Here is a 26,279-nt window from a genome sequence, read left to right on the forward strand (position 1 = left end):
AAATATTGTGTAAAGTGAGTGTAATTTTAATTGTAAAGTGGGTAAGATGCAAATGTCACGTTTATGATACTATGGGCTGGCCAAGCTCAGCTCGACCTAGCCCATGATCTATGACAAATGCAGTTTGATTGGTGCTGGTGTAACAGAATCAAAATTTTCCTTTTTCCGTACAAAATTCAGCGTGCCTCTTCATCAATTAACAGTTTAACACCCGTTAAATCACAAATTGCCGGACATGCAGACGTGGCAGTTGTATTCCGTCGCGGGTATGATTTCCGATGGAAAATCTCCGACGAAGATACCCTAATCTAACCATTGAAGAACCTAGCCGAGCTTAGCCCTAGCTCCTCGGCTGGTCTAATCCATGGCTGATCTCTTACGTCAAGGTAATTATTTTTTCTTCGTCTACATATCCATAAATTTTCAATACTTGCATGATATTAATCACCTTTGTGAACCAGGACGTTCACAATTAGCGGGGAATTAGTGATACAAGTACGCGAAAATAACAGGGAAGCCTGTGGCGGTGAAGCAGCCCGCGGTATCGACAACTCTTTCGATCCTTCGTGATGAAGACAATGATGTTTCTGGTACAGGTGTCACATTTTATCCTTCATAATAGTTTCTTATATCGAATTCCTTCTTTTCTTTTGATTTTGCTGGAATGGTATGTTCTCGTATTAATTAACTTAACACAAGTTTCGAAAAATGGTCTTTAATTATGCTAGTTTGGATGTAAAGTGTAACTACCTGTTGATCCGAACCCAATAGTTTTGACTCAGACACTATATGTGTTAAAATATTACTCACTAAATAAGTATAAATCATTATTTTCAAGCCTAGTAAATTAAATGATAACTGATAAAGTTCAAATTCTGGATTAGTTTTGCGTGTTTCAATATTCTAGCTTAAGTACATAAGAAGAAATGAGTCAACGTTGAATCAGTAGTTGACCTAATAAGAATATTGCATTATTCAGTGGAATACAAAGTTCTACTTTTTGAAATAGTGGACTACGTGAGTCTTATTTACGTTTCTTGACTTTTTGATTGGTCTGGATATGCATTATCAAAATAAATAAATTATTGTGTAGGCCAAGGAATTCAAAGAAAGAAGAGTTTTTGTTTTCACGATTCTGCCTTCCAGAAAGGCTCAGGAAATGCTCTTGATGGCTGATGCAACAGAATCTTTTTTTATTTTTTACATACTGCTGGTGGTAGATCAATATCAGTTTCCTGTGAGGTAGTAAAACGTGCAAAGAGTGTGCTTCGAGATCTAGAGCTGGGGTGTCTTGTAGATGAAAATGTTGTGGTTGATCCATTGATTTCTTTTCAAAGGACCAAAAATTTATTGCTCTGAACTTTACAAGGAATTGAAGTCAAATTCTTCTGTTTCCCTCTTATAGGCAGCAAAAGGCATGCAGTGGCTCCTCAATCCTTTTTACATCCCCATTGAGATCAAATTTTGTATCATAAGAAGTCTTCAATTAAAATGGAGAATCTCGCTCCTGCAAGTAATTTGATGAAGAACTTTGATGCTATGGCCAAAGAAAGCATGATCAGTAGGCTGGACCATGGTATCCTCAGCATGGAGAGCCATTCAACAAGAGCTGAGCAACATCCAACCTTGGAGAAAATGACATCCCTTCAAAACCTTAATTGCTAGAAAGGCCTTCTAGGGGTCCAATGGTGGATATCTCAAATGACATTGGAGCAGGATCTGCAGATAGAAACCAGAACTTGGGTGACAAGAGGAAACCTGGAAGGGGAAGTGTTGTTTCTCCATTCGAGGTGCCAAACTAGTCACCCCTCTCAAAAGTAACAACTCCAGTGCTGCTGTATTAGTCTTTCTCATCCCCTTTCTTCTTAGTTCTGTTGCAATCTTCCCTACTCTAGTTAGTGTTTGCTTTGTAATTCCAGTTTAATGTTCAATATAATCGATCAGTTCTATTGAAAGAGAGTCGTCCACTCTTAGTTTGTTACATTGGTGCTTTCATCGATTCGAACTCCAATGGCAGCGGTGGTTTTAGATAAATTCAGCGGCGGCAACCCAGAGGGATGGGTTTCTCGGGCCGAGCGGTACTTCACCTTCCTTGGTTTCTCTCAAGAATATTGGTTACCTCTACCTTACTTCTACCTTCAAGGCGATGCCCTCATTTGAATCGATTGGCTACATCGTAACAAACAATTCTATGATTGGAACCATTTCAAGGAGAAATTACTTATGCGATTTCGACAACGGAGCTTCGCAAGTTCGGGAGAGAGTGTGGCCTGTTTTGACTCCAGTAGCGTCGGACCTATATCTATACCAGAAGCCCTTCCTGCTGCAATGGAATCTAATTTAGACAATGCAAAACCAGATGAGGTCACAGAATTGAAGATTGCTTTTGATTTGGATGATGGCAACTTAAGTCCTATTGACAATTCCGAGGTCCCTCTTGAGATGTTAGAATCCCTGATTGGTAATACTTTGAACCCCACTGATTTTACTTCCTCAATAGTTTCAACCGGTGGCAATTTTGATGTGGATACACCACTGGAAGTTAATATTGATGAGGAGGAATATTCATGGAACTATGTCTGCAAGGTGCTTGCTGACATTACCGATAGGGAAATCGACATGGGCATTGAAGATTCAATGAAGATTGCCACCCAGGTGTTCGAGAAAATGGGGCATAAGTGCTGCACCAAGGTACTCTCTGATGACTATGATTTGGATGATGGAAACTCAGAGGACGACAATGTGCTTGCTGACAATTCCCAAAATGATATATGCGAGTTGCCTAGTCATATTATCGATATGACTTCATTTCTGATTTCTTTTGCTAAATATGAGTTTAAGGTTAAACATAGCACCGCGCTAATTAACGGAATCAATTGCCCGTTGGCAGACACCTTAAGGTTTTCCTGTCAAGTACTTTCACTGGTACCACACTCTAATACTTGGGCTAAGGATGCAAGAATTATTGGACTACCAACTTCTAGTTCTGTGGACAAGTGGTTCGACACAGGGCGGGAACTTATCATTGTTTCAGGTTACGCATCTCTTCTTCATATTCCTTTAAGTTCTGCATCATATGCACACACACTATCTGAAGCAATTAAAAAGGGATGTAGTTGTTTATTTGCAAAGTCGTATAATTTGGGGCAATTAGGTGGAATCGAATTGGATGTTGAGTCCTTTAATACCATGTATCTTGATAAATGTTTCGGGGTACCGGAGAATATTGAAAATCAACATCTGGATAAATTTTTCATGAAGTATGCGCAAGGCCTCCCAGTAAAAGAACTTCATTCGGATAAAGTCAAGGTGAGAATCTCCGAATTTATTGTGTCTGCAAAAAATGAATGCGAGGTTTTGGAGCAGGCAATGGGGAACCAATTGATAGATGCACGAAGGCAAACCAAATTGACGACGGTGAGTTCTCCTGCTTATTTTGGGTGCTATATTATCACAAAGCCTCTAGAAAGCCTTTCCCCAAACATCAATTTTATGTGGAGGGTGAATCTGCAACTATATTCTTCTTCGCCAGCAGGTTTCGTTGTTTATCTCACCTTTCCAAATCTTCCATTTGATCCTGGTATACATGATATCCCTATAGCCTTTGCTGTAGACCTGAATATGTTTACAAATAGTAGTGTTCTTTCTATTTATGATCCAATAGCTACACTGTGGGGTGATTGGGTTTATAGTGAGGGAAAATAAACATCATGTGTTGTTCTTATTCTTGCAATATGTAAGGACGCATGGCTATTTAGGCAGGTTGTTGCGAGTCAACGCTTTGGCCTTTACCCCTATGATCCGGGACCCAATGTTCAGCTACCTACCGTTTATGGTCCTCTATGTTGGAAAGGAACTGCTGCCAATGTTATGCTTTCTTTACAGAGTGGTGGTGTTGGTTGTACCTTTGATTTTGCGTTACTATCTCGATCCAAACTGCTAAGTGCACCTGTTGTGGCTATTGTTGACGCCCCGGAAGCTGCTAGTTGGAATGGTCTGTATATTGCAATTGGTTTTTTGGTTCCCTTGGCTAGCGGGGGAGTTTACTGGGTGGCGGACCAGAAATTTCAGCATGTTTTCTGCTTATTCAAGCTAGTTACTCGCAGACCAAGGGGAGAGATCGTTTGCAATGCTCATGTCACTTTGGATTCCTTGTTCAATGTTGCCACTGTCAGGTTCCTTCAAAAGAGTGACCAAGAAGACAAGGATGCCACATTTATAATACAGCTGCTCCACCTATTTTTCATACCAATGTCTCCTAGGGAAAAGAATTCCAACATATCCATAGAAGTTGCTGCAGTTTTAATATACAAAGAAGTCCTTCAAATGCTCTCAATGGCTAAGATGCTTGAATTATTTCAAAGGAAATATGCACGTTCTCTTGTAGTGGAAGTGATATTGAGTATATTTCATCAATTTGGATGGATTACCGCTACTGCATATTATGCAAGTCATATTTTTGATTTAGTTGATATCTCCAGAAGGATTGCATCAATTCCTTTGGTGGTGTTGGGATTTCTTGTGCTGGATAATTCAAAATGTTCTTTACCGTGTGAAACCCAAACATATATCAATTGTCTTTCCTCATTAGTATTGATGTACTCGAACCTTGAGGACAAGGTTCTTATTGAGGAGGAGGGTATTGTTATGAATAATCTAGCCCACCCCAATATGGATACTGACAAGGATGTCACACAAATTAATATTGGGCCGAGAAGAAGCAATTGGGCCAGGCCTTCACAAAGGTTACTCTGGGATCCAGGCTGAGGGCACTTTGTATTCGTCAAATAGTATATGGTAACACTATCAGTAGGCTATCGGGAATTATGTGCAAAGGTATTTCTAGTATCTTCCCATCTCCAATTTTGTATCGGTCTTTCTCATCCCCTTTCTTCTTTGTTCTGTTGCAATCTTCCCTACTCTAGTTAGTGTTTGCTTTGTAATTCCAGTTTAATGTTCAATATAATCGATCAGTTCTATTGAAAGAGAGTCGTCCACTCTTAGTTTGTTACAGCTGCTAACGGTGAAGTTGAAGTTTATAGATAGACTCCTTAGTTATGGCTCTTTTGTTGACATGTTTGATATCATTTAACTAGAGTTATCAAATTTAGCATAAAGTTACCCTCTCAAAAAGGATAGGTTTCTGCTAGATATCCATTCCACGTGGCAGGATTGTTTATGAAGGATATCTGGGAAGCAAGGTGTTAATTTGGACCAGAATATTTTGATTTGCTAATTGATGAATTTGTTTTTGGCAGCTGATACTTGTTATGTTCTGTGGAGTACCAGCTAGAGAACCTGCCTGATGAATCTTTTTGAAATAAAAGAAGTGAGAAGGATGAGTCCAGACACTGCTGAAAATTATGTGTTCAGTGATAATTCTTGCTCAGGTTGCATTGGAATATAGTCTTTTTGGTAGATGCTGTCTCGATCAGGAGCTTCCATTCAGTACGTTTGTTTTCTCCGTCTCCATTCAATATATTTTTTAAAGAGTAATTTTGTATAAACTTCTTTTCAAGTACGTTTGGAAAATTATTGGGCGTTAGAATAGCTACAATTATCAAAATGAACCAGTTAATGTGAGTAATAATACCCATTGACCTATGCATCCGTGTGTCTTTGATGGCTTGTGTCAAAGCCTACGAAAATGATTTGGTTATATCCTCGCCATACAGTTTTGACATTGTTAAGAGTCACCGCCACTTGTATCTGCTACTTTTACTTACATCCACGGTTTGATCAATAAGCATAATCATGTCTGTACTTGTTGTTGACACCTAATTTTTGACCCTATTTGAATTTATTTCCACTTTTCCCACTTATCTCGTCAATACCTCACTTTCACTTTCCCTCGCCCCCACACCGGTCCCTCATCCCACTATTCCCATATTCCCATTCCACCTTCTTTTGTCCCCCATTTTTCCTTGTCCCCTCTCACTTTATCCCTTTCCAACTCACCCATGTTACACTCCAACAACAAGACAACTTTTACCTCTCCCCTTTTTCCTCATTTCTTAAGCTTCTTCAACACACACACGGTCATAGGGCAGCAAGGGGAGCTCCCCAACTCTCTCCTCTACCCATTTTTTCTCCAAATACACTCACCCTCCCAAAAACGCGGACAGAGTATACCTTCGATATACACTCGATATACCGTGGGTATACACGGGTAGAACACCCCCTCCCCAACGGATCTCCTTCTTTCTTTCTTCTCAAACCAGAAAACAATGACCTTTTCACCATCAAGACCAGCCTTGAAGCTCCAGTAATTGAACCATCAAAAATCCGTTCAAAACACATCAAAACAAGCTTGAAAATAGCTCCGTTTTTTTAGTCAAAACGACCTCTAAAATAGCAGCAAAAACCTGTTGCAAACAGCCATAAAATCCACCCCTGACACCACCCAAAATGAACCAAAAGATCTGCTGAAATCGGCTAAAAGAAATCGGAACAGATGCGTTTGGATTTTCGTCGCCGGTCGAAGTCGCTAGTCCGGGTTTCCGTTTGAGTCTCCTTCTAGTCCGTATGGTTTTGCTTGGCTTTATTTCGTTTTGGAGTAACGATTGTTGAGCTGTATCCATTTCATGAAGAAGGTTGTCTTCTCAGTCTATTGATAGAATATTCATATCAAAGGTTCATTTCCTCTAAATTCTTGTTTGCATTAGATGAATGTTTCAGTTTTGATTTAGATCTGTTTAAATGTTTCATTATTATTTCTTTTGTTTCTGTTTTGATTTATGTGTGTTTGATTAGAATTAGTTTCTCAAGTCACTAAATAATTAGCTTCTCACCTATGTTGTTAGATTAATATGATTTGAGAAATCCATGTTAGACTTGAACGTAAATAAGTCATTATTTTAAAGGAAGTTCTTTTGTTTTTAAAAAAAAACAATTTTTATGTTAGCATTTTATTCCTTAGTTGAAGTTATGTTTCTAGTGTTCAATTATTTTAATTTCTTGTTTCATGAAACAATATATGGCTTTAAGTTCAAAATTATTATAGTTATCTAATAAAAACTAAAAAATGGAGCCTTACGCTAAAGAAACTATGGTATATTAGAGCCATTGGATCTTTTAAATTTAAAGTGAGATGAATGAGATTTTGGGCTTTTAGATTTAATAAGTCATAGCAAGGATTATGATTCGGGCTCAAATACAAACTGGGTAAAGAATAAAAATCTACATTATATCACTTTTACCCCAATAATTCCATAACTCTCGGCTTTGCAATAATCTCAAAGTAGTTTAGAAAAATAATTGTATATTCGTAGTTTGCTTTAAGCGCGATTAATAAATTATCGTGGCTATGGGAACGGTTCCCGTGGCATAGTTGCGATACCAAATCTCCTAAATTTGGGTGTGCATTTATGTGACCCAAATCCAAATCTCAACGGAGTCGGAATGTATTAACAACCACGGGTGCATTGATTGCGACGTGGTTCAAGATGCATTTTCACGACGTTGCAATTCTATTAAAAAATAATAATAATAAAAGCGGTTTAAAGTTGATAAAAGCACATAAATTATAATATGTATTAAAATCAGATATTTAGCCATTACAACAATTTAAGCGACCGTGCTAGAACCACGGGATTCGGGGGTGCCTAACACCTTCCCTCGGGTCAACAGAATTCCTTACTTAGAATTTCTGGTTCGCAGACTTCATTTGGAAAGTCGAATATTTTCCTCGAATTGGGATTCAAGATAAACCGGTGACTTGGGACACCAAAAGCCAAACCTTTCCCAAGTGGCGACTCTGAATTAAATAAATAATCTCATTTCGAATATTGTCACTTAAATTGGAAAAACTCCCTCGCGCATTTATCCTTCGGGGCGGGCGCGCAAAAGGAGGTGTGACAGCTCTGGCGACTCTGTTGGGGATTAGAACCCAGAATCTCTGGTTCAGGGTTCAAGAATTCGAGCTTAGAATAATTGTTATATTTGGCTTTATTATCTGATCTTTATTACCTGTTTGGGCATAACGTGCTAAATGTTGTCTTTTACCGCTTTGATATTATCTGAATTGTATATAAACTATGCCGAAACCCTTCTCTTCTTACCTCCGGGGAGGAGCTTGCTGGTCAAGACTCCCTATTCTGTTAGTGTCATACCCTGAAATAAGAAAGAGGTCGGACAAGTTACAAAGTCGGACGATCTCGCGGGTCCCCGGTACGTAGCCCCCTCCTCGACTCGAGTTGTCCGCTCGAGTACACAGTCTAAAACATATACCCAGGATGAACCTAGTATAACAAAGCCTCATGCCGGATCCCTAGTAGGAACGCTTATTTGCATCATGTTGCATTTGACATAGGGGACTCAACACAGGGGTTGGGTCCGTCTAGGACAAGCAACCCGAAATGAAAAAAGACCATCCTGCTGCATCCTGTTTGTTTTGCACATTTATTTGCTGCAGACTTGCATGTTGACCGGTTTCTGAAAATACTTATTGAAAAAAAATAGCAGTGTAGGGAGACAACTATTTATTTATTTTTATTTTTTTTTAAAAACAACCAATGTCAAAATAGTGTCGAAAACTCCGCCGAATTTTTAGAAAAAATGAAAAAAAGAAGAATTTGTTAAAAAATGGTTGTTTATTGATCGAGAAAATGAAGAAGGTAAATAATAAAAGAAAAAAGAGAAAAGTTTCATTTTTAAATAGTTTGTTGAAAAAGAAAATACACAAAGAGTCGTTTTTTTTTAAAAAAAAATGGTTTTGCTTGCTAATGAAAAAAGAGTCTTGTTTTTCAAGAGAAGTTTGTTTTATCTGACCGAACTACGGGTCTGATTCTCACCGGATGTGAGATACGTAGGCAAACCTCATCGGTTCCGACCCCAATTTTCAAAAAATCCAAAATATTTTTCATTAGTTCTTTCTTTAGAAATCTTTCCTTAGAAAATTCAAAAAAGAAGAAGTTTTCAAAACTAAAAAAAAAGGTAGTTTTCTTCTTTCTGAAGTATTTCATACGGAAAAAGAAAAAAAAGAAAAAAAATAATAATAAAATCTAAAAAAAAAATCAAAAATACGGGTTTCCTTTATTTTGAAGTATTTTTCCCAAAAAATCAAAAAAAATCAGAAAAAAAGAGAATCAATATATATTCGTTCTTTTAAAGACTTTCCTTCTTTAAAAGTCTTTCTTTCATAAATGTCATAGAATTAAAAATTAAAGTCCAAAACTATTTTCATTACTTTTGTAAATTTAAAAACAAACAACAACAAAAAAAACTCGAAAATCCAAAATATTTTCTTAAAAGTGCCTCTTTCGAAAATTCAGAGGCGACAGCCAAAATCAAAAGAAAATATTTTCTTTCTTATTTAGAAAAAGAGAGAACAAATGAAAATTCAAACAAAAATATTTTCTTTTTTTTACTTCTAAAATTCTCAAATTCCAATCAAAAGAAAAGGAATTTTTAGAAGTCTTTCTTTCAAAAATAAAAATAGAGTCAAATTCAAAAATTCAAAAAAAAAAACCTTTTCTTCTTTTAAAGCATGTTTTTTAGAAAAATCCAAAAAAAAACCTTTATTCTTTTAAAGTATTTTTTTTAAAAAAAAAAATTATTCCAAAAAGAAAAAAAAAGAGTTTACTTACTCTATTCACAATCGCCCGAACTACGCCGGTTTGATTCTCACAGGGTATGAGATACGTAAGCAACCCTCATCGGGTCCAACCTCCCCTTTTTAGAAATAGCCAAAATGTTAGAATTTTAATTTCGTCATAAATGAGTCGGGTGATGCCGTTTTGTCAAGAATAGCCGAATGTTCCCGAAAGGGACGCCGGAAGGCTGACTTTGTATAAACAGCCATTTTTGGTCATTTTTTTGACCAAATTGCCCAATGGCCTTAGGATCCTCGTCCCTGAGGCTCTGTGAGGCCGTGTTCCCCATGTCGGGTGACTACTCTGAAAAAAGAGAGTCATAAATAAATCAAGTGACTGTTTTGTCAAAAATAGCCAAATGTTCCCGAAAGGGACGGCGGGAGGCTTACTTTGCATAAACGGCCACTTTCGATCATCTTTTAGAGTTTGGGTCGATTAGCCTGCACAACCTTAAAATCTTCATCCCCGAAGTGCTGAAAGGCCGTGTTCGAAGCTCGGATCTCTCTTTCCCAAAAAGTAGTCAAATCATTTTTCGAGTCAAATCATTTTTTGTTTAAATCACCTTAATAAATGTGTAGGATGAGCACAATGCAAAATGAACACTTGTATCTTTATTTTTTGCACTTGTTTGTCCCGAACTACGCAAAATCTGATTCATGCGGGGTCATGATACGTAGGCAATCTCCATCGGATTCGATCATAGCTATAAAATAAATTGAGTGAAAAATAAACTGAAAGAAAAGGAGAAAGAAAATTGAGTGAAAAAGAGAAAAGAAAAAATAGAAAAAAAGGAAAAAGAGTGACAAAATAAAAATAAAAAAAGAAAAAAAGAGAGTGCAAAAAATAAAAGAGCGGCAAAACAAGATCAAGAGTGGTTAAAGAGAGGCAGGAATAAAAGAAAAGAGGTACATAGTGAAGAGGGCTAGTTTAAGGCCGGGATGAAACATGCAACCCGTTCAAACACATGGTAAAAGCGTTTAACTATTTAGGTGCATTGCATCCCAACGTGCGATTTCCTATATGTTAAATGCCTCAAAACTAACAAGGTTGTGTGTGTGTAAGTAAATTAGCCAGGTTCTGTTCAGGTGATTGGTTTTGTTGGTATGCGGTGATGAACATGCAGCCTTGCACGCGGCCACAACATTATACACAAAACTGAGCTCCACCTCCCAGAAATGCCCATCCTTACCAAGCTCCATATAGTCCCCAATCAAATGTCCTCAGTACAATCCTCACCCAAGAGAGTCTTTCAAAAGGAATCAGTTCACCCCTATTGGTGAATCATACTCAGGCTTGTTCCAAAAGCTAGTCAGGCGAAGTCTGCTGCAGCTAGTGGCCCCAAATCGGCCAAACACCGAGTCCCCCTCCCCGCATCGAGCTGATACTAGATGTGAATACCACTCTGGAGCAGTGGGGCACGGTACAAAGGACTGTTGGTCATTGGACCCTCAAAATGGCAGTTGAAGGCTTGATTGAAGCTGAAAGAATCGTTCTCCGGGACGAAAAGGTTCCTAATATGATGAACATTCCCCTGTCTACTCTCACAAACGGGCCAATAGATAGAATGATCTGTGAAGCTGAGGAATTTGATCCGGCACTGAAGGCTATTGCAGCCATTGTCGAGACAGAAGAAAAGCCAAAAAACGATTGCCAAGCCTGAAAGTTCCCCATCAGACGGGAGTCTCGGTAGCCAGTCTTGCTATCCTTTCTGCATCTGGATTATCTCAGGGTGTGATCCAGATGTTTTACTTTATTGTCTTACTTTCCGATGTAAACCCTTCTATCTTCAAAAATTTTTAAAAAAAAAGATAAAAAAAAAATCAAAAAAATCAAATGAAATTGATATTTCATTTTCCCGGAATGTCTCTTTTCTTAAATCTTGTCAATTTTCTCATTCTCTTTTAGTTCTGTTAAATGCAGATTTCAATAATATGACATGCTTGTGGACTTCATGCCCGGATCTTAAAACTCTGTCAGACCTCGAAAGAATGAATCAAGAATTGGGTCGCAATGAGGAATACGTTTAAGAAAATAAAACAAAGAGTTAGAAAAGTTGAAAGAAAATTGGGTCCAGATTGGAAAGGTACATATATTGCAACAAGAGTACTGCCAAAAGAGTGCGTTGTACTTGGGACACATCGAAGGAAATACCCTTGAAATAACTGTCAATGCAAATGCAGTCAAAAGGTACTATGTTGGATCCTACATATAGTTCTAATATTTTTCGGTTGAGATGACGAAGGCTTTCATTCTCGCTACCCAAACATTATCAACCCTTTGCAAACCCATTTGAGCTGGTTACTCTTCTTTGATTACCCTCTTTGGAACCTGAAAGTATTATTGAAAAATAAAATAAAGTAAAAAAGAAAGAAATTGAAATGAAAAAGAAAAATGATGAAAAAAAAACGGAAGGGAAGAAGAAAGTGAAAAACAAAAGCAAATCAGAAAAAAAAATCCAAAAACAAATGATTGGCCTGAACTATGTTTGACTTGATACCGAAAGGATACGTAGGCAACCTCTCCTTGGGGTTCAGTCACACCAAAATAAAAATCCAAAGTCCCCCAAAAGTGAAACTGGGGCAGAAGTTATAACGGTTCAACAATGATCCCGCCCAAAAGGTTCCAAAGTTGTAGTTCAATCCAAATTCTTTTCACCCCAAACCTTGTTCAAGTCCTTCTGATCAATCGGCAAAGCGGTTCAAAATGGGAGGATGGAGTTATTTGGGTCTGATACAACAAAATGAGAGGAATAAAATGAGAGAGCTTTATTGGTGAAAACCCACACGGGCACTATAAGGCGACGGTAAGCAGAGGAAATCAAATGAGAGTCTTTTTAGTGAAAACCCACACGGGCACTATAAGGAGATGGTAAGAAATGAGATGAAAAATGCCCGCTCGTGAAAACCCACAAAGGGCGCCCATGATCAAAAATAAGATCCTCACAGCCATCGGCATCAACAAAGTCCTGGCAAGGTTCCTCGGTATTCAAGGCAAAGTTGTGATGAATTTTTGAGAGTCAGACGGTTTACACAGATCAGACATCCAGTCCAAAAGGCATGTCATGTTCATTGAAGTCCGCATGTACTCCAGATAAGTCCTTCTCTACTTTCCCCGAAAGGGACACTTCTAGTTTTAAACTCATTCTCCATTCAATTATTTGTTTCTCTTTGGATCCTTTTTAGTCTAACACTCTTCCAAAACCAAGACAAAGAAAGGATGGCAAGACTGATTTACAGGGCTTTCATTTGATACACGCTAATGTGCAAAAGGCACCCAGCCTCAGCAGGTGTATCAAGTCGACCTCGACTGGCCATGGCGGCCGATGCTCAGGAATCAACACTCTTGGAAGGAGAAGATAGAATTAAAGCGCCTATAAAGGCAATTGAAGTTGAAAGGGTTGAGTTTCACATGGCTAATCGCCTCAGCGAAGTTGAAGAAACCAAGGTACCCCCAAATGCTCTAAAATTGAAGTTGGAAGAAAGAAGACAGAAAAGAAAGGCCTACAAAGGCAAAATAAAGTTGGAAAAGTTAAGTCTCACGCGATTAGCCACTGCATTTAGGTTTGAGGATCAAAAATCCCTGATGCTCCGAAAAAAGAAAAAAAGAAGAAAAAAAAAACAAAAAAAAATGATTGGCCTGAACTACGTTTGACTTGATTCCGAGAGGATACGTAGGCAGCCTCTCTCTGAGGTTCAGTCACACCAAAAGAAAAATCCCAATTCCTCCAAAGATTGAAACTGGAGCAGATGATATAATGGTTCGGCCATGAGACCGCCGAAAAGGTTCCAAAGTTGTAGTTCCGCCCAAAATCATTTTACCCCAAAGACCTTGTCCAAGTCCTTCTGATCAATTGGCAAAGACAGGAAAGTGGAAAACGTCATTGTTGGAATCTGATACAAGTCAAATTGAGAGAAATAAAATGAGAGAGTCTTATCGGTGAAAACCTTCGGGCACCATGAGGCGACGGGAGTAGAGAAATCAAAAATGAGAGAGTCCGCTTGGTGAAAACTCGTAAAGAGCACTATCGGGCGACGGTAAGAAGAGAAATGAGAGAGGTCGATTAGGGAAAACCCGCAAAGGCGTTGTCGGCCGAAAAGAGGATACTTCATCACTAAAAGTCCTGGAAAGGTTCTCTGGTTTGGAAACACGGATCAATAGGTTCATGAGAAGCTGGAGTTTGGTGTGGGTCGGGCATCCAGTCCAAGAAGCATGTCATGTCAGTTTGAAGCCAGCATGCACCCCAGATAAGTCCTTCTTTTCCCCCGAAAGGGACACTTCTCTTTAAACTCATATGCTTGCCTTTTGCATAGTTTTCTTTGAATCCTTTTCGGTTTAACTCTGATTCCGTAACAATTACAAAGAAAAGGTGGCAGGACCGGTTTCACAGGGCCCCGCCTGGCAAGAGTCAAAGAAAATACCCAGCCTCAGTGATGCGTCAGTCCAATCCTGACTGATCATGACGTTTGATTACCTCCAAATCCCCAAGCAGAGTGAGATGGAAGAACCAAAGCCTTACACGGGCGAATCATCATGAAATCCTAAAATCTGAGTCTTATCAGTTTGAAAAGGGGTCGCCTTTGAAGCCAATCAATGGCGAAGTTTCTCAACAGAAATGAGGCTGGGACCAAGAAAAATAATGAAGGCCACAAAACCGATCACAGTTTCAAACTAATAATTGTTCTTTGTTTGAAAAATTGAAACAGGTGCAATCCAAAGCAACTGTGCAAGAAGCAGGTGCAACCAAAAGAAAAAAAAATGCACAAACCGCACAAGAAGCAGGTGCAACCATGCAAAAGGCAGGTGCAGCCAAAAGGAAATGCGCAAGGGTTAGAAATAGATATGCTGCAATAATCAACCCAAAAGGGAAGTCTCCTCCCAATTCTTTCCTGCATTTTTACTCATTTTTCTTAAAAAGGGTCCCATTCCCTAGTTGATTACCGGCATAACCCGTGGGCCTCCCTAGCATCACCCAGGGACCTTTTCCTTTTTTCCGGCATAACCCGATGACTTCCCCTGCATAACCTGAGGACTCTTTCCATTTTCCGGTATAACCCGATGACTTCCCCGGCATAACCCGAGGACTCAATCCCTTTTCGGCATAACCCGATGACTCCCCAGCATAACCCGAGGACTCTTTCCCTTTTTCGGCATAACCCGATGACTTCTCCGGCATAACTCGAGGACTCTTTCCCTTTTCCGGCATAACCCGATGACTTCCCCGGCATAACCCGATGACTCTTTCCCTTTTCCGGCATAACCCGATGACTTCCCCGGCATAACCCGAGGACTCTTTCCCTTTTCGGCATAACCCAATGACTCCCCGGCATAACCCGAGGACTCTTTCCCTTTTCCGGCACAACCCGATGACTTCCCCGGCATAACCCGAGGACTCTTTCCCTTTTTTGGCACAACCCGATGACTTCCCCGGCATAACCCGAGGACTTTTTTCCTTTCCAGCATAACCCGATGACTTCCCCGGCATAACCCGAGGACTCTTTCCCTTTTTCGGCATAACCCGATGACTCCCCGACATAACCCGAGGACTCTTTCCCTTTTCCGGCACAACCCGATGACTTCCCCGGCATAACCCAGGGCCCCTTTTTCTTTCCTCCCCGGCATAACCCGGGGACCTCTTTTCTTCACGGCATAACCCGTGAACCTCCCTGGCATAACCCAGGAGCCCTTTTTCCTTTTCTCCTGGCATAACCCGATCAGTTTTCCGGCATAACCTGGCAATCCTCCCAATTTAGGGCTCCAATCCCTAAGTTGAGCGAGTTTCCTTTTGCCGACATTAGGGCTCCAATCCCTGAGTTGAGCAATTTTCCTTTAGCCGACATTAGGGCTCCAATCCCTGAATTGAGCAATTTTCTTTTAGCCGACATTAGGGCTCCAATCCCTGAGTTGAGCAATTTTTCTTTAGCCGACATTAGGGCTCCAATCCCTGAGTTGAGCGAGTCTCCTTTAGCCGACATTAGGGCTCCAATCCCTGAGTTGAACAAGTTTCCTTTAGCCAACATTAGGGCTCCAATCCCTGAGTTGAGCGATTTTCTTTTAGCCGACATTAGGGCTCCAATCCCTGAGTTGAGCAAGTTTTCTTTAACCGACATTAGGGCTCCAATCCCAGAGTCAAGCGGTTTTCCTTTTTTAGCCAATATTAGGGCTCCAATCCCTGATTTGAGCATTTTGCCTTTTGCACACATTAGGGCCCCAATCCCTGAGTTGCGCCTTTTAGGCTTGAGGTTTCCAATCCCCTCATCAATTCTGTAGATTTGTATGGCAATTAACTCACGAAATTTTCCTAGTGAAAACTGGGGCAGAAAATTTCGTTTGTTTGTTTGTTTGTTTTGATGTTTGAGCAGGTTGCCCTCGAAACACAAGGTACAAGATGACTGATGGAATGAATCTCAGTCCATAATAAAGAAAAGAAGAAAAGAACAAAAAAAAGAAATGAATTCATAATATTGAAGTGGAGAAAGATGCGGACTGCTCAAGATACGTTTGAAGTTACAAGTTTTCGCATGTCCCGCCTTGATCCAAGCTGAGGAAAGAATCAACACCTATAGCTAACAAGCATCAAGATTCAGATCGCAGTCTGCAGCAAGACCTATCCAAGACTCAAGATCAAGCTTCAAAAGATTTATAAATAGGAATCTTGTAACTCGTAGCTGATAGGCTTAGTTAGTCTTTTTAATTTTGATTTTATGTAAAACAGGACATCGAACCGGAACTTTGACGGAACCTCGCGCGGCTCTCAACCTCGGCACTTCATCGCCCCATTCACTTCTGAACTACACCTGACCTGATTTCCTTATAACCCGGGATATGTAGGCCATCCAAAACCAGGACTTGGTTGCGCCTTTCCTTTATTTTTCTTCCTCTTTTGAATAACGATATGGTCAAAAATTAGTCACATGGTTCACTTTATCTTTGCCCGAAAACTCTTCGTGTTTCCGAGCAAAGAGGGGCAGCTGTTGACACCTAATTTTTGACCCTATTTGAATTTATTCCCACTTTTCCCACTTATCTCGTCAATACCTCACTTTCACTTTCCCTCGCCCCCACACCGGTCCCTCATCCCACTATTCCCATATTCCCATCCCACCTTCTTTTGTCCCCCATTTTTCCTTGCCCCCTCTCACTTTATCCCTTTCCAACTCACCCATGTTACACTCCAACAACAAGACAACTTTTACCTCTCCCCCTTTTCCTCATTTCTTAAGCTTCTTCAACACACACACGGTCCTAGGGCAGCAAGGGGAGCTCCCCACCTCTCTCATCTACCCATTTTTTCTCCAAATACACTTACCCTCCCAAAAACGCTGACAGAGTATACCTTCGATATACACTCGATATACCGTGGGTATACACGGGCAGAACACCCCCTCCCCAACGGATCTCCTTCTTTCTTTCTTCTCAAACCAGAAAACAATGACCTTTTCACCATCAAGACCAGCCTTGAAGCTCCAGTAATTCAGCCATCAAAAATCCGTTCAAAAAATATCAAAACAAGCTTGAAAATAGCTCCGTTTTTTTAGTCAAAACGACCTCTAAAATAGCAGCAAAAACCTATTGCAAACAGCAATAAAATCCACCCCTGACACCACCCAAAATGAGCCAAAAGATCTGCTGAAATCGGCTAAAAGAAATCGGAACAGATGCGTTTGGATTTTCGTCGCCGATCGAAGTCGCTAGTCCGGGTTTCCGTTTGAGTCTCCTTCTAGTCCGTATGGTTTTGCTTGGCTTTATTTCGTTTTGGAGTAACGATTGTTGAGCTGTATTCATTTCATGAAGAAGGTTGTCTTCTCAGTCTGTTGATAGAATATTCATATCAAAGGTTCATTTCCTCTAAATTCTTGTTTGCATTAGATGAATGTTTCAGTTTTGATTTAGATCTGTTTAAATGTTTCATTATTATTTCTTTTGTTTCTGTTTTGATTTATGTGTGTTTGATTAGAATTAGTTTCTCAAGTCACTAAATAATTAGCTTCTCACCTATGTTGTTAGATTAATATGATTTGAGAAATCCATGTTAGACTTGAACGTAAATAAGTCATTATTTTAAAGGAAGTTCTTTTTTTTAAAAAAAAAACAATTTTTATGTTAGCATTTTATTCCTTAGTTGATGTTATGTTTCTAGTGTTCAATTATTTTAATTTCTTGTTTCATGAAACAATATATGGCTTTAAGTTCAAAATTATTATAGTTATCTAATAAAAACTAAAAAATGGAGCCTTACGCTAAAGAAACTATGGTATATTAGAGCCATTGGATCTTTTAAATTTAAAGTGAGATGAATGAGATTTTGGGCTTTTAGATTTAATAAGTCATAGCAAGGATTATGATTCGGGCTCAAATACAAACTGGGTAAAGAATAAAAATCTACATTATATCACTTTTACCCCAATAATTCCATAACTCTCGGCTTTGCAATAATCTCAAAGTAGTTTAGAAAAATAATTGTATATTCGTAGTTTGCTTTAAGCGCGATTAATAAATTATCGTGGCTATGGGAACGGTTCCCGTGGCATAGTTGCGATACCAAATCTCCTAAATTTGGGTGTGCATTTATGTGACCCAAATCCAAATCTCAACGGAGTCGGAATGTATTAACAACCACGGGTGCATTGATTGCGACGTGGTTCGAGATGCATTTTCACGACGTTGCAATTCTATTAAAAAAAAATAATAATAAAAGCGGTTTAAAGTTGATAAAAGCACATAAATTATAATATGTATTAAAATCAGATATTTAGCCATTACAACAATTTAAGCGACCGTGCTAGAACCACGGGATTCGGGGGTGCCTAACACCTTCCCTCGGGTCAACAGAATTCCTTACTTAGAATTTCTGGTTCGCAGACTTCATTTGGAAAGTCGAATATTTTCCTCGAATTGGGATTCAAGATAAACCGGTGACTTGGGACACCAAAAGCCAAACCTTTCCCAAGTGGCGACTCTGAATTAAATAAATAATCTCATTTCGAATATTGTCACTTAAATTGGAAAAACTCCCTCGCGCATTTATCCTTCGGGGCGGGCGCGCAAAAGGAGGTGTGACAGCTCTGGCGACTCTGCTGGGGATTAGAACCCAGAATCTCTGGTTCAGGGTTCAAGAATTCGAGCTTAGAATAATTGTTATATTTGGCTTTATTATCTGATCTTTATTACCTGTTTGGGCATAACGTGCTAAATGTTGTCTTTTACCGCTTTGATATTATCTGAATTGAATATAAACTATGCCGAAACCCTTCTCTTCTTACCTCCGGGGAAGAGCTTGCTGGTCATGACTCCCTATTCTGTTAGTGTCATACCCTGAAATAAGAAAGAGGTCGGACAAGTTACAAAGTCGGACGATCTCGCGGGTCCCCGGTACGTAGCCCCCTCCTCGACTCGAGTTGTCCGCTCGGGTACACAGTCTAAAACATATACCCAGGATGAACCTAGTATAACAAAACCTCATGCCGGATCCCTAGTAGGAACACTTATTTGCATCATGTTGCATTTGATATAGGGGACTCAACACAGGGGTTGGGTCCGTCTAGGACAAGCAACCCGAAATGAAAAAAGACCATCCTGCTGCATCCTGTTTGTTTTGCACATTTATTTGCTGCAGACTTGCATGTTGACCGGTTTCTGAAAATACTTATTTAAAAAAAATAGCAGTGTAGGGAGACAACTATTTATTTATTTATTTATTTTTTTAAAATAACCAATGTCAAAATAGTGTCGAAAACTCCGCCGAATTTCAACTTCTAACTCCTTCCCTATCTTGGATAGTGTTCTCTTTGATTAAGGAGTCCTTCTCCTTATCAATTATGCAACCTTTTCGATCAGGAGATATTAAATACACCAAGTTAAGCTTATCTCCTCCACGTGCAACCCACATGCTCGAATCTGCCCGATTTTGTGCACCTGAGGGATGGACCTGGTTCATCCTGAGTTCCTTTGTCAGTCTTCAAAACTAATCTTTACTTGGGCCAACGAAAAGGCTCCACCGCCAAACGCTGTCTTTGTCTCCTCTGGCGGTTGAGCGTTTTGAGTAAGTATCTGCTGCTATCATGCTTTTACTGCACAAATTTATGCATCTGATACCTGTTCCTGCAGGCCCTTTTTCGTCCTCGCCAATCAATTCCATTATTGTGTAATTGCACGAAGTTCCTATGTCCAGGTGAGTTTTTGTGGTAATATATTGGAGTCAATACTTGTGTTCCTGAACTCTCTGTTCACTTATTTTGTTGCTTGGGTTCACTTAGGGAGTTTGATATTGCTGCAGTGGTTGTTTTTGTGGGGCAGCAGTATGCAGATGCTGTAAACTACTTACAGTATATGACTTCCCTCATAGCAACCAATATAGGACCTCTTATTTTCTGGAAGCAACTTATGTGTATGGATCAGCTTCTATCTTCTAATGACATTTATATATAAAACGTTCAGAAAATCCTGTTATTCAACTCTAAAACAAGACTTCTCGGTCTGTATTATTATTACTGCATCCTTTATAAATAGAACTTCTCCTCTTATGGTCTTTGCATGTATTCATCCAGAACAATAAGGCCATTATGTCTTCAACGCACTACACAACATTCCTGATTAATGAAAACTGAGTGTTGTACTGTTCAGTAAAACTCAAATGTTGAAGCTGCGGTGTTTCTCTTATTTTGCACCAAGCTGAAACAGTGATGTGTTTGCCGGTTTGTTTTTGCATTATTTTGGGAAATTTTGGGCACAATCATATAGTTTTTGGAATATTGATTTTGTAACCACTATGACTTGAGTGTATCACATAACCCATGCACTAGTCAAAATTGAGTTTTCCTGACAAAGCAATTACAGTATATATTGGCCTATTTACTGTCACCTTCATCTGGCTTCCCTTAACTAGACACTACAGACAATTCTGAATAAACTAGAATAGTCTTTTTTTTCTTAATATATCCAATAAATTTTGGAAAAAATAACTTTCGACAGAAAAGAAAAGAATTGTAAATAAGAAGTATAACTGAAGAGTCGACCATGAAATCCAAATAGAAATCTAAATAAATGAAGGGTACTGCATTTTCTCAAATTAAAAAAGTTGGTTTCTTAAAGAAAGAGAAAAATCTTATAGCAATTGTCAGTTTGTCACTTATATACAATTGCCAAGTAGACCACTTACAATTTTGGATTTAAACAAAATTCAAAAAAAAAAAGAGAGAGAGAGAGAGAGAGGGACACAGAAAAAGAATAAAAACAGCCCCACCTACAACCGTTTGGTCCAGGTTCAAGTCATTTGGGCTAAATAAAGAAACCATTGTTGATTCTTTTGGTAAAAAGGTAAAAGAAAAAACTTTACAAATTCCCCAATTTCTTTAACTCTCAGTAATTATTAAAAATATAAGTATAGAGAAGCTCATTCCAAACATCAGGAACTCCAGGAAGACACCAATGTATACAATCTGCATAACTATTTGGATTTGCAATCTGTTCTTCAGTTAGAGAGTCCCATTGTTTCCTATAAATAGAAGGGTGGCCTTCTTTTCTGTACTCTGATAACTGTGTTATGTTGAGTAAGTGAACATTCAATCCTCTATGTTTAAGTTCATGCATAGTTGATTCCACTATTTTCATCATCTTTGGATCTGATCCATTTCCTTGGTATCCCTCTTCTTGTATTTGCTCTGTCTCACTGTAACAATTTTCACCTTTTGCTTTGCCCCATTCTTCAGCCCTGTAATCAGTGGCGGAGCGACATACAGTAAAGGGTGGTTAGTTTAATACTCTTTGTCTAAAAATGCATATATACTGTGTATGTATATTTTTTCATACGTATATATATAGTATTAAATTTTGAATGCCCTTAACGAAATTTCTGGTTTTGCGCCTAAAATGTGAGTAAACACCTAAAATATCACCTGATATTGCTGATAATTGGGATTTCCAGTGTTGGGGCGAATAAACGAACCTTTGGTCTATGAGGATGTTTTAGTAAGTTTATAAGATTGGTCAAATCGGGTTATAAGTGTTTTAGAGAATAAAAGAGGCGATCATGTTGAAGTAGAATACAGCAACTTTTGATAGGGGAGCATATTTAATGAGGACCATGAATCCAACAGGTCTCACTTAAAACATTCTTGAATGCAAAACTATAGACACTGTGATCCAATGTTGCTCGGACTCTCCGAAAATGTGGCCGGATACGTGTCGGATCCTCCAAAAATAGTGCATTTTTGAAGGATCCGACACGGGTGTGACTACATTTTAGAGAGTTCGTGCAACATAGCTGTGATCTACTTGGCTTTCATTATATGAGAAAAGGTAAAGCATAAAGTTTAAAATAATTGAAGGACACATGCAAGTTGATTCAGACACTACGGTTATAAGTTGATTCAGACACTACGGTTATAAAAAATAAAAAAATTGAAGGGCGAGAGTGTCTTGAGATTACCTTTCATGAACTGGCGACATGCTCATGAAGAACAATTGGGTTTTGGAGCGATTGACATGGATTTCCAGCCAGTCGGCCCAAGTCTTCAAGGCCATTTCATAGCTTCGTAACATTTTTACTTCCTTGTAAATTCCATCAGACCTCTCAAATGAACCCCACCTGAGATGATGAATAATAATGATCATAAGTACTGCTTATTAGTTATTTTGATGGTTGACTAGTGACTACCCTTGGAAATAAGATACGCAAGATCATATGCTATAACCAGGTATAGATACACTAATAATAATAAAAAATTTAGACTGCCAGTTTATATAAGTTAAATTTTAAATTTACTCACAAGACTTTGATATGGGGGCGTCTCCACCAAAGGTAAGTGTTGAAGACAATAAAATCAGCATTGGTCCAACGGCTACCATGCTTTTCAATGGCATTTGCTCTAACAATTCTCTCAGGGAGACGATGGTGCACTGGGTCATCTGAGTTTGATTCCACCAATAATGGTTCCCAATAGAATTCTATTGTTGCATTGTAATCCTGCATTTACAATGCGGATAAATTTTTACCTTTAGATTAGTATGTATCCGATAGATCACCTTCATATATAAAATTTAAAATATTTAACTAAATATATATATATATATATAGAGAGAGAGAGAATATAATTTCTCTCTTCTAGTAAAATATTTTGTGTTATTTTTCAAGTTACTCAGTTAATTAATTAACCAGCCTTCTTAGCTCAGTGGTAGAGCGCGTGGCTTTTAACCACGTGGTCGTGGGTTCGATCCCACAGACGGCGCTTTTATCTGGCCCTTCCCGACCCCATGCATATTCGGGGCAACCTTTTTTTTTTTTTTTTTTCTTTTTTGTACTTATCCGACCAATGATATAGACGATCATTTTGGTGTAAATTTTTCTTAAGGAATTAAATATATCAAGTAGGTGCATATTGGCCCTCTCTAACACATTCTTGATTTAAAAGGCAAAATTTTTACCATAGTAGGTATAAATTAATGAGAAACAGATTATGAGCAACAATTAGACACTCCTACCTCAAATTAACATGCATGAACTAAGTTGACTGCACAGTCAACTATTAAATCTGATTATCAAACTTAATCATTCGATAGGATTTCTATCTGTTTTTGATAAGTGTGAACTTCTAAAGTCTGAAGAATTAAGGTTAAATTTTGGTCATAAGAGTTGGTCAGACAATAAAAGTAAGCTTATGACATGTAAAATAGGACAAACAAAGCATTAATCTTAAGCTTTTCTTTATGGGGTAAACATTAAGGTGCTTTATGTAATGGCTAAAAACTTTCATTATCCTTCTTATAAATTTTACTTTGTCCGTTGATATTGACTCTCACCGCTAAAAGAATGTTGTTGATCTAACAAAATACATAAATATGAATTATTAACCTAACAAAACAACATCGAAACTTGCAAATCTTGGCAGTTATTGAGTTATTAACCAAACCAAACAATGTCTCAAATTTATGATGGGATAGATAGGATTTATCCCTCTTTAACCAAAGGTCTCGGGTGCTATGGAAATATAGAAAAAATCTTGATCAAGAGCACTTCTCCCCTTAAGGAGGCCTTATACGACGCCAATCCGTATTAGTCAAGCCCAATGTAGATTACAAATACAGGATGAGAAACCAAATAAAATTGACAAAATAACATGTGAAACTTGCAAATTTTGGCAGTTCATTTAAAGTTAAGAATTGGAGAAGAATGGATTTTTTTATTCTCACTTACTTTAACTTTGAAAATGATCAAGGAAGCGTTGTATCTGTAGTGCATGGATTTAAGAGAAGATTGAACTGCTGTATCTATCAAGCAAACCATGGAAACCCATTGGCCTCTGTTCAATGAATCTCCCACGAACACAAGCCTTTTATTCCTCAGATTCTCCAATAATGCTGTGGCATTGAACCTTTTTTAAGACGAAAAACATTCCACCAAAAGCTCAAAAAAGCTATATCCAAAATACCAAAGAAAAAAGAATGCATATCATGATCACTTGCATATATATTTTTTTTCAAAAAAGGGATCAAACTGAACAGAAAAAAAAACAAAAAGACATGTCTATCTCGTTCCATTGAGAATAGTCTTTAATAAGTCATATATACTTCGTAATGCCACTCCCATGTGTTTTCCCTATTCTTCAACGAGTTTAACTTTTAAACATCAATAATATAAAAAGAAATATACTAACAAGTCACGTGGAAAATAGGACAGTTTAGTTACTTGGTACAACAGGCTAAAGTATCAATAGTGTAAAAATTCTTTACACTTGTCACTATATATAATTAAATCCTTTCTCTGTTATTAAGCTCTTTTTTTGCATGTGAAAATAGGAACAGCGTAATGGAGTAACATAGTATTAGCTATGCTTCAATCTGAATTAGTAGGGGGGTGATTATATCATTTCTACTTCATAGTTAACTATTTTTACTCGGGCCATCCTCTTATTATACTCTATGGAACTCTCATATATAGGCGAAATTATTTAATAATAACATTAAGAGGAAACGTGGATGAAGTTATCATTCTTACGGGTTCAGCAAAATCTAATAATTTTGGCTCAAATATCGTATTTTTATATTAAAATATCCACTTAATATATATATATATATATATATATATATATATATATATATATATATATATATAATTTATCCAGAACCTAATAAGGCGTATTTCCTAAAATTCTAGCTCCGCATATGAGAGGAAAAGTCTCATTTTCTGTGGATATAGGAAAGAAAGAAAATAAAGGAAGAATTGTATTAAAAAAAAAAAAAAAGAACCTTGGGATATCACACTGATGAGGTTGCCACCTCCAATGTTGGTAGTCCAAGTCCTTTCTTCCAAACTTCTGGCAAGCTAACTGATCAGACATAAACTTACAATCCTGTTCCTTGTATAGTGGATACGACTTGTTATCAAAAACCCACTTACCAGAAAACAAATTACACTTATCTGAAGATGACACTAAATCATCATTTTCATGACTTCCTATAGCCAAATTATTGTCACTACTGCTATTACTATTACTGTTATCTTCAAACAAGAACCGGCCACTCTCTCCACTCAAGTAAACAACTCCGGCCACGAGCGAAACAATTAAAAGAACAATGAGAGAATGGAAGCTGCATTTGATATCCCAAATGGCCGTACCAGTATTTCCTGGAACTGAAACAAGTAACTGGTGAGCTTTAGCCATGAAAAAGTTATTAATTTTGTTCTTCAATGTGGTGAAGGAGTAGGAAATTTTTTGTTCTTCCATTGTTGTTTTTATTATGCTCTAAAATAGTTATGAAAATATTTGTTTGAGGGATTAGTAGAAGTGGGTTTGGTGAGAATGAACTTTCAAGGTTTGTTAAATGATGAACAATTGGGATATTTGGAGTAAGTGGAACTGCATTCTTGGTAGTTCAGCTAAAGCAAGCTGGTCAAGTTACTTCAAAGTCATGTTTTCCCAAATTTACGAAATTGCCCATGAAAAAATATATAAATGAAGATAAGAAATTTATAGGGCGATAGAATATTGTTCTAGGGTGGACAAATACACTACTGCGCCTCTAGTTGTCTCTTTTGTGATTACTAATTTATGTTCATGACTGAAGGTCAGTCTAATTTTTTGTTTAAAATGGTGGTGTTCGGGCCAATTTGCGCGCGCACCTCAACTATTTTATCTGATATTTACTATTTCTCACCAATAAAAATATCATATAAGTCTAGCTAACTATCAAGGTTTAGACTATAGACAAATAAAAAGAAATTACCAGCATCTTTTCTTTAATGAAATTTAAAGAATAAAGGTTTGTCTAAGCTGTGAAATTTATATAAAGGGTATAAAACTAAGATGGCGGATCAAAATTGTGTCCTTCCAAATAATCAAGATCAACGCCATATCTTGGGGCGAAAACAAATACTCTCCATATCTGAGGCTTCACAAAAGAGAAGAATATTATATCCATTATATTGAAGGTAACATTTTTTTTTGTTCGAATTTCTCAGAGTATATGTCAACATAAAAGAAAGCTGATACTATAGAGTTAAAGGAATATCAAGTGAGAAAGTTTCGTTCGTGAATTATTGATCCTAAAGTTCAAACTAGTAACTTTTTCTTTTTTTTAAGCTTAGTCGAACTACGTTCACCAAATATAAAAATTAGATTTGTTATTTGGTCTCTTCTTTATGAAGTTTCATCATAATAACGAAAAGTTAATCATAAAAATCGAAAAGGAGCA

The 26,279-nt window shown here is 38.0% G+C and overlaps 2 protein-coding genes and 1 non-coding gene across 15 annotated transcripts; 2 read left to right on the forward strand and 1 right to left on the reverse strand.

Moving 5' to 3' along the window:
• The first annotated feature begins 53 nt into the window (after positions 1 to 53).
• Positions 54 to 20,118, forward strand: LOC104245317 (uncharacterized). Of its 13 annotated transcripts, none has more exons than XM_070150397.1 (7): positions 54 to 386; positions 462 to 596; positions 1,406 to 4,836; positions 5,259 to 5,448; positions 11,514 to 17,427; positions 19,428 to 19,761; positions 19,847 to 20,118. In XM_070150397.1, exon 3 carries the CDS (start codon positions 2,224 to 2,226, stop codon positions 3,703 to 3,705), a length of 1,482 nt encoding a protein of 493 aa, XP_070006498.1. In that variant the 5' UTR covers positions 54 to 386; positions 462 to 596; positions 1,406 to 2,223; the 3' UTR covers positions 3,706 to 4,836; positions 5,259 to 5,448; positions 11,514 to 17,427; positions 19,428 to 19,761; positions 19,847 to 20,118. The 13 variants fall into 13 exon arrangements, 12 of the variants coding, with proteins under 12 accessions (XP_070006498.1, XP_070006501.1, XP_070006500.1 ...); XM_070150400.1 differs by having other exon boundaries at positions 19,698 to 19,761; XM_070150399.1 differs by lacking the exon at positions 11,514 to 17,427 and having other exon boundaries at positions 19,371 to 19,632; positions 19,698 to 19,761.
• Positions 20,119 to 20,868: 750 nt separating this feature from the next.
• LOC104245318 (protein trichome birefringence-like 34) lies at positions 20,869 to 25,408 on the reverse strand. Its single transcript, XM_070150753.1, has 5 exons — positions 24,834 to 25,408; positions 23,782 to 23,959; positions 22,358 to 22,554; positions 22,018 to 22,176; positions 20,869 to 21,300 (listed from the first exon to the last, which is right to left on the reverse strand). The coding sequence occupies exons 1-5, from the start codon at positions 25,310 to 25,312 to the stop codon at positions 20,949 to 20,951; spliced, it is 1,365 nt and encodes a 454-aa protein (XP_070006854.1). The 5' UTR covers positions 25,313 to 25,408; the 3' UTR covers positions 20,869 to 20,948.
• Positions 22,746 to 22,816, forward strand: TRNAK-UUU (transfer RNA lysine (anticodon UUU)). Its single transcript has one exon. It is a non-coding gene; the product is annotated as a tRNA-Lys (tRNA).
• Positions 25,409 to 26,279: the final 871 nt, after the last annotated feature.

This window comes from Nicotiana sylvestris, chromosome 7 (assembly GCF_000393655.2).
Source record: "Nicotiana sylvestris chromosome 7, ASM39365v2, whole genome shotgun sequence".
Lineage (NCBI taxonomy): Eukaryota > Viridiplantae > Streptophyta > Magnoliopsida > Solanales > Solanaceae > Nicotiana > Nicotiana sylvestris.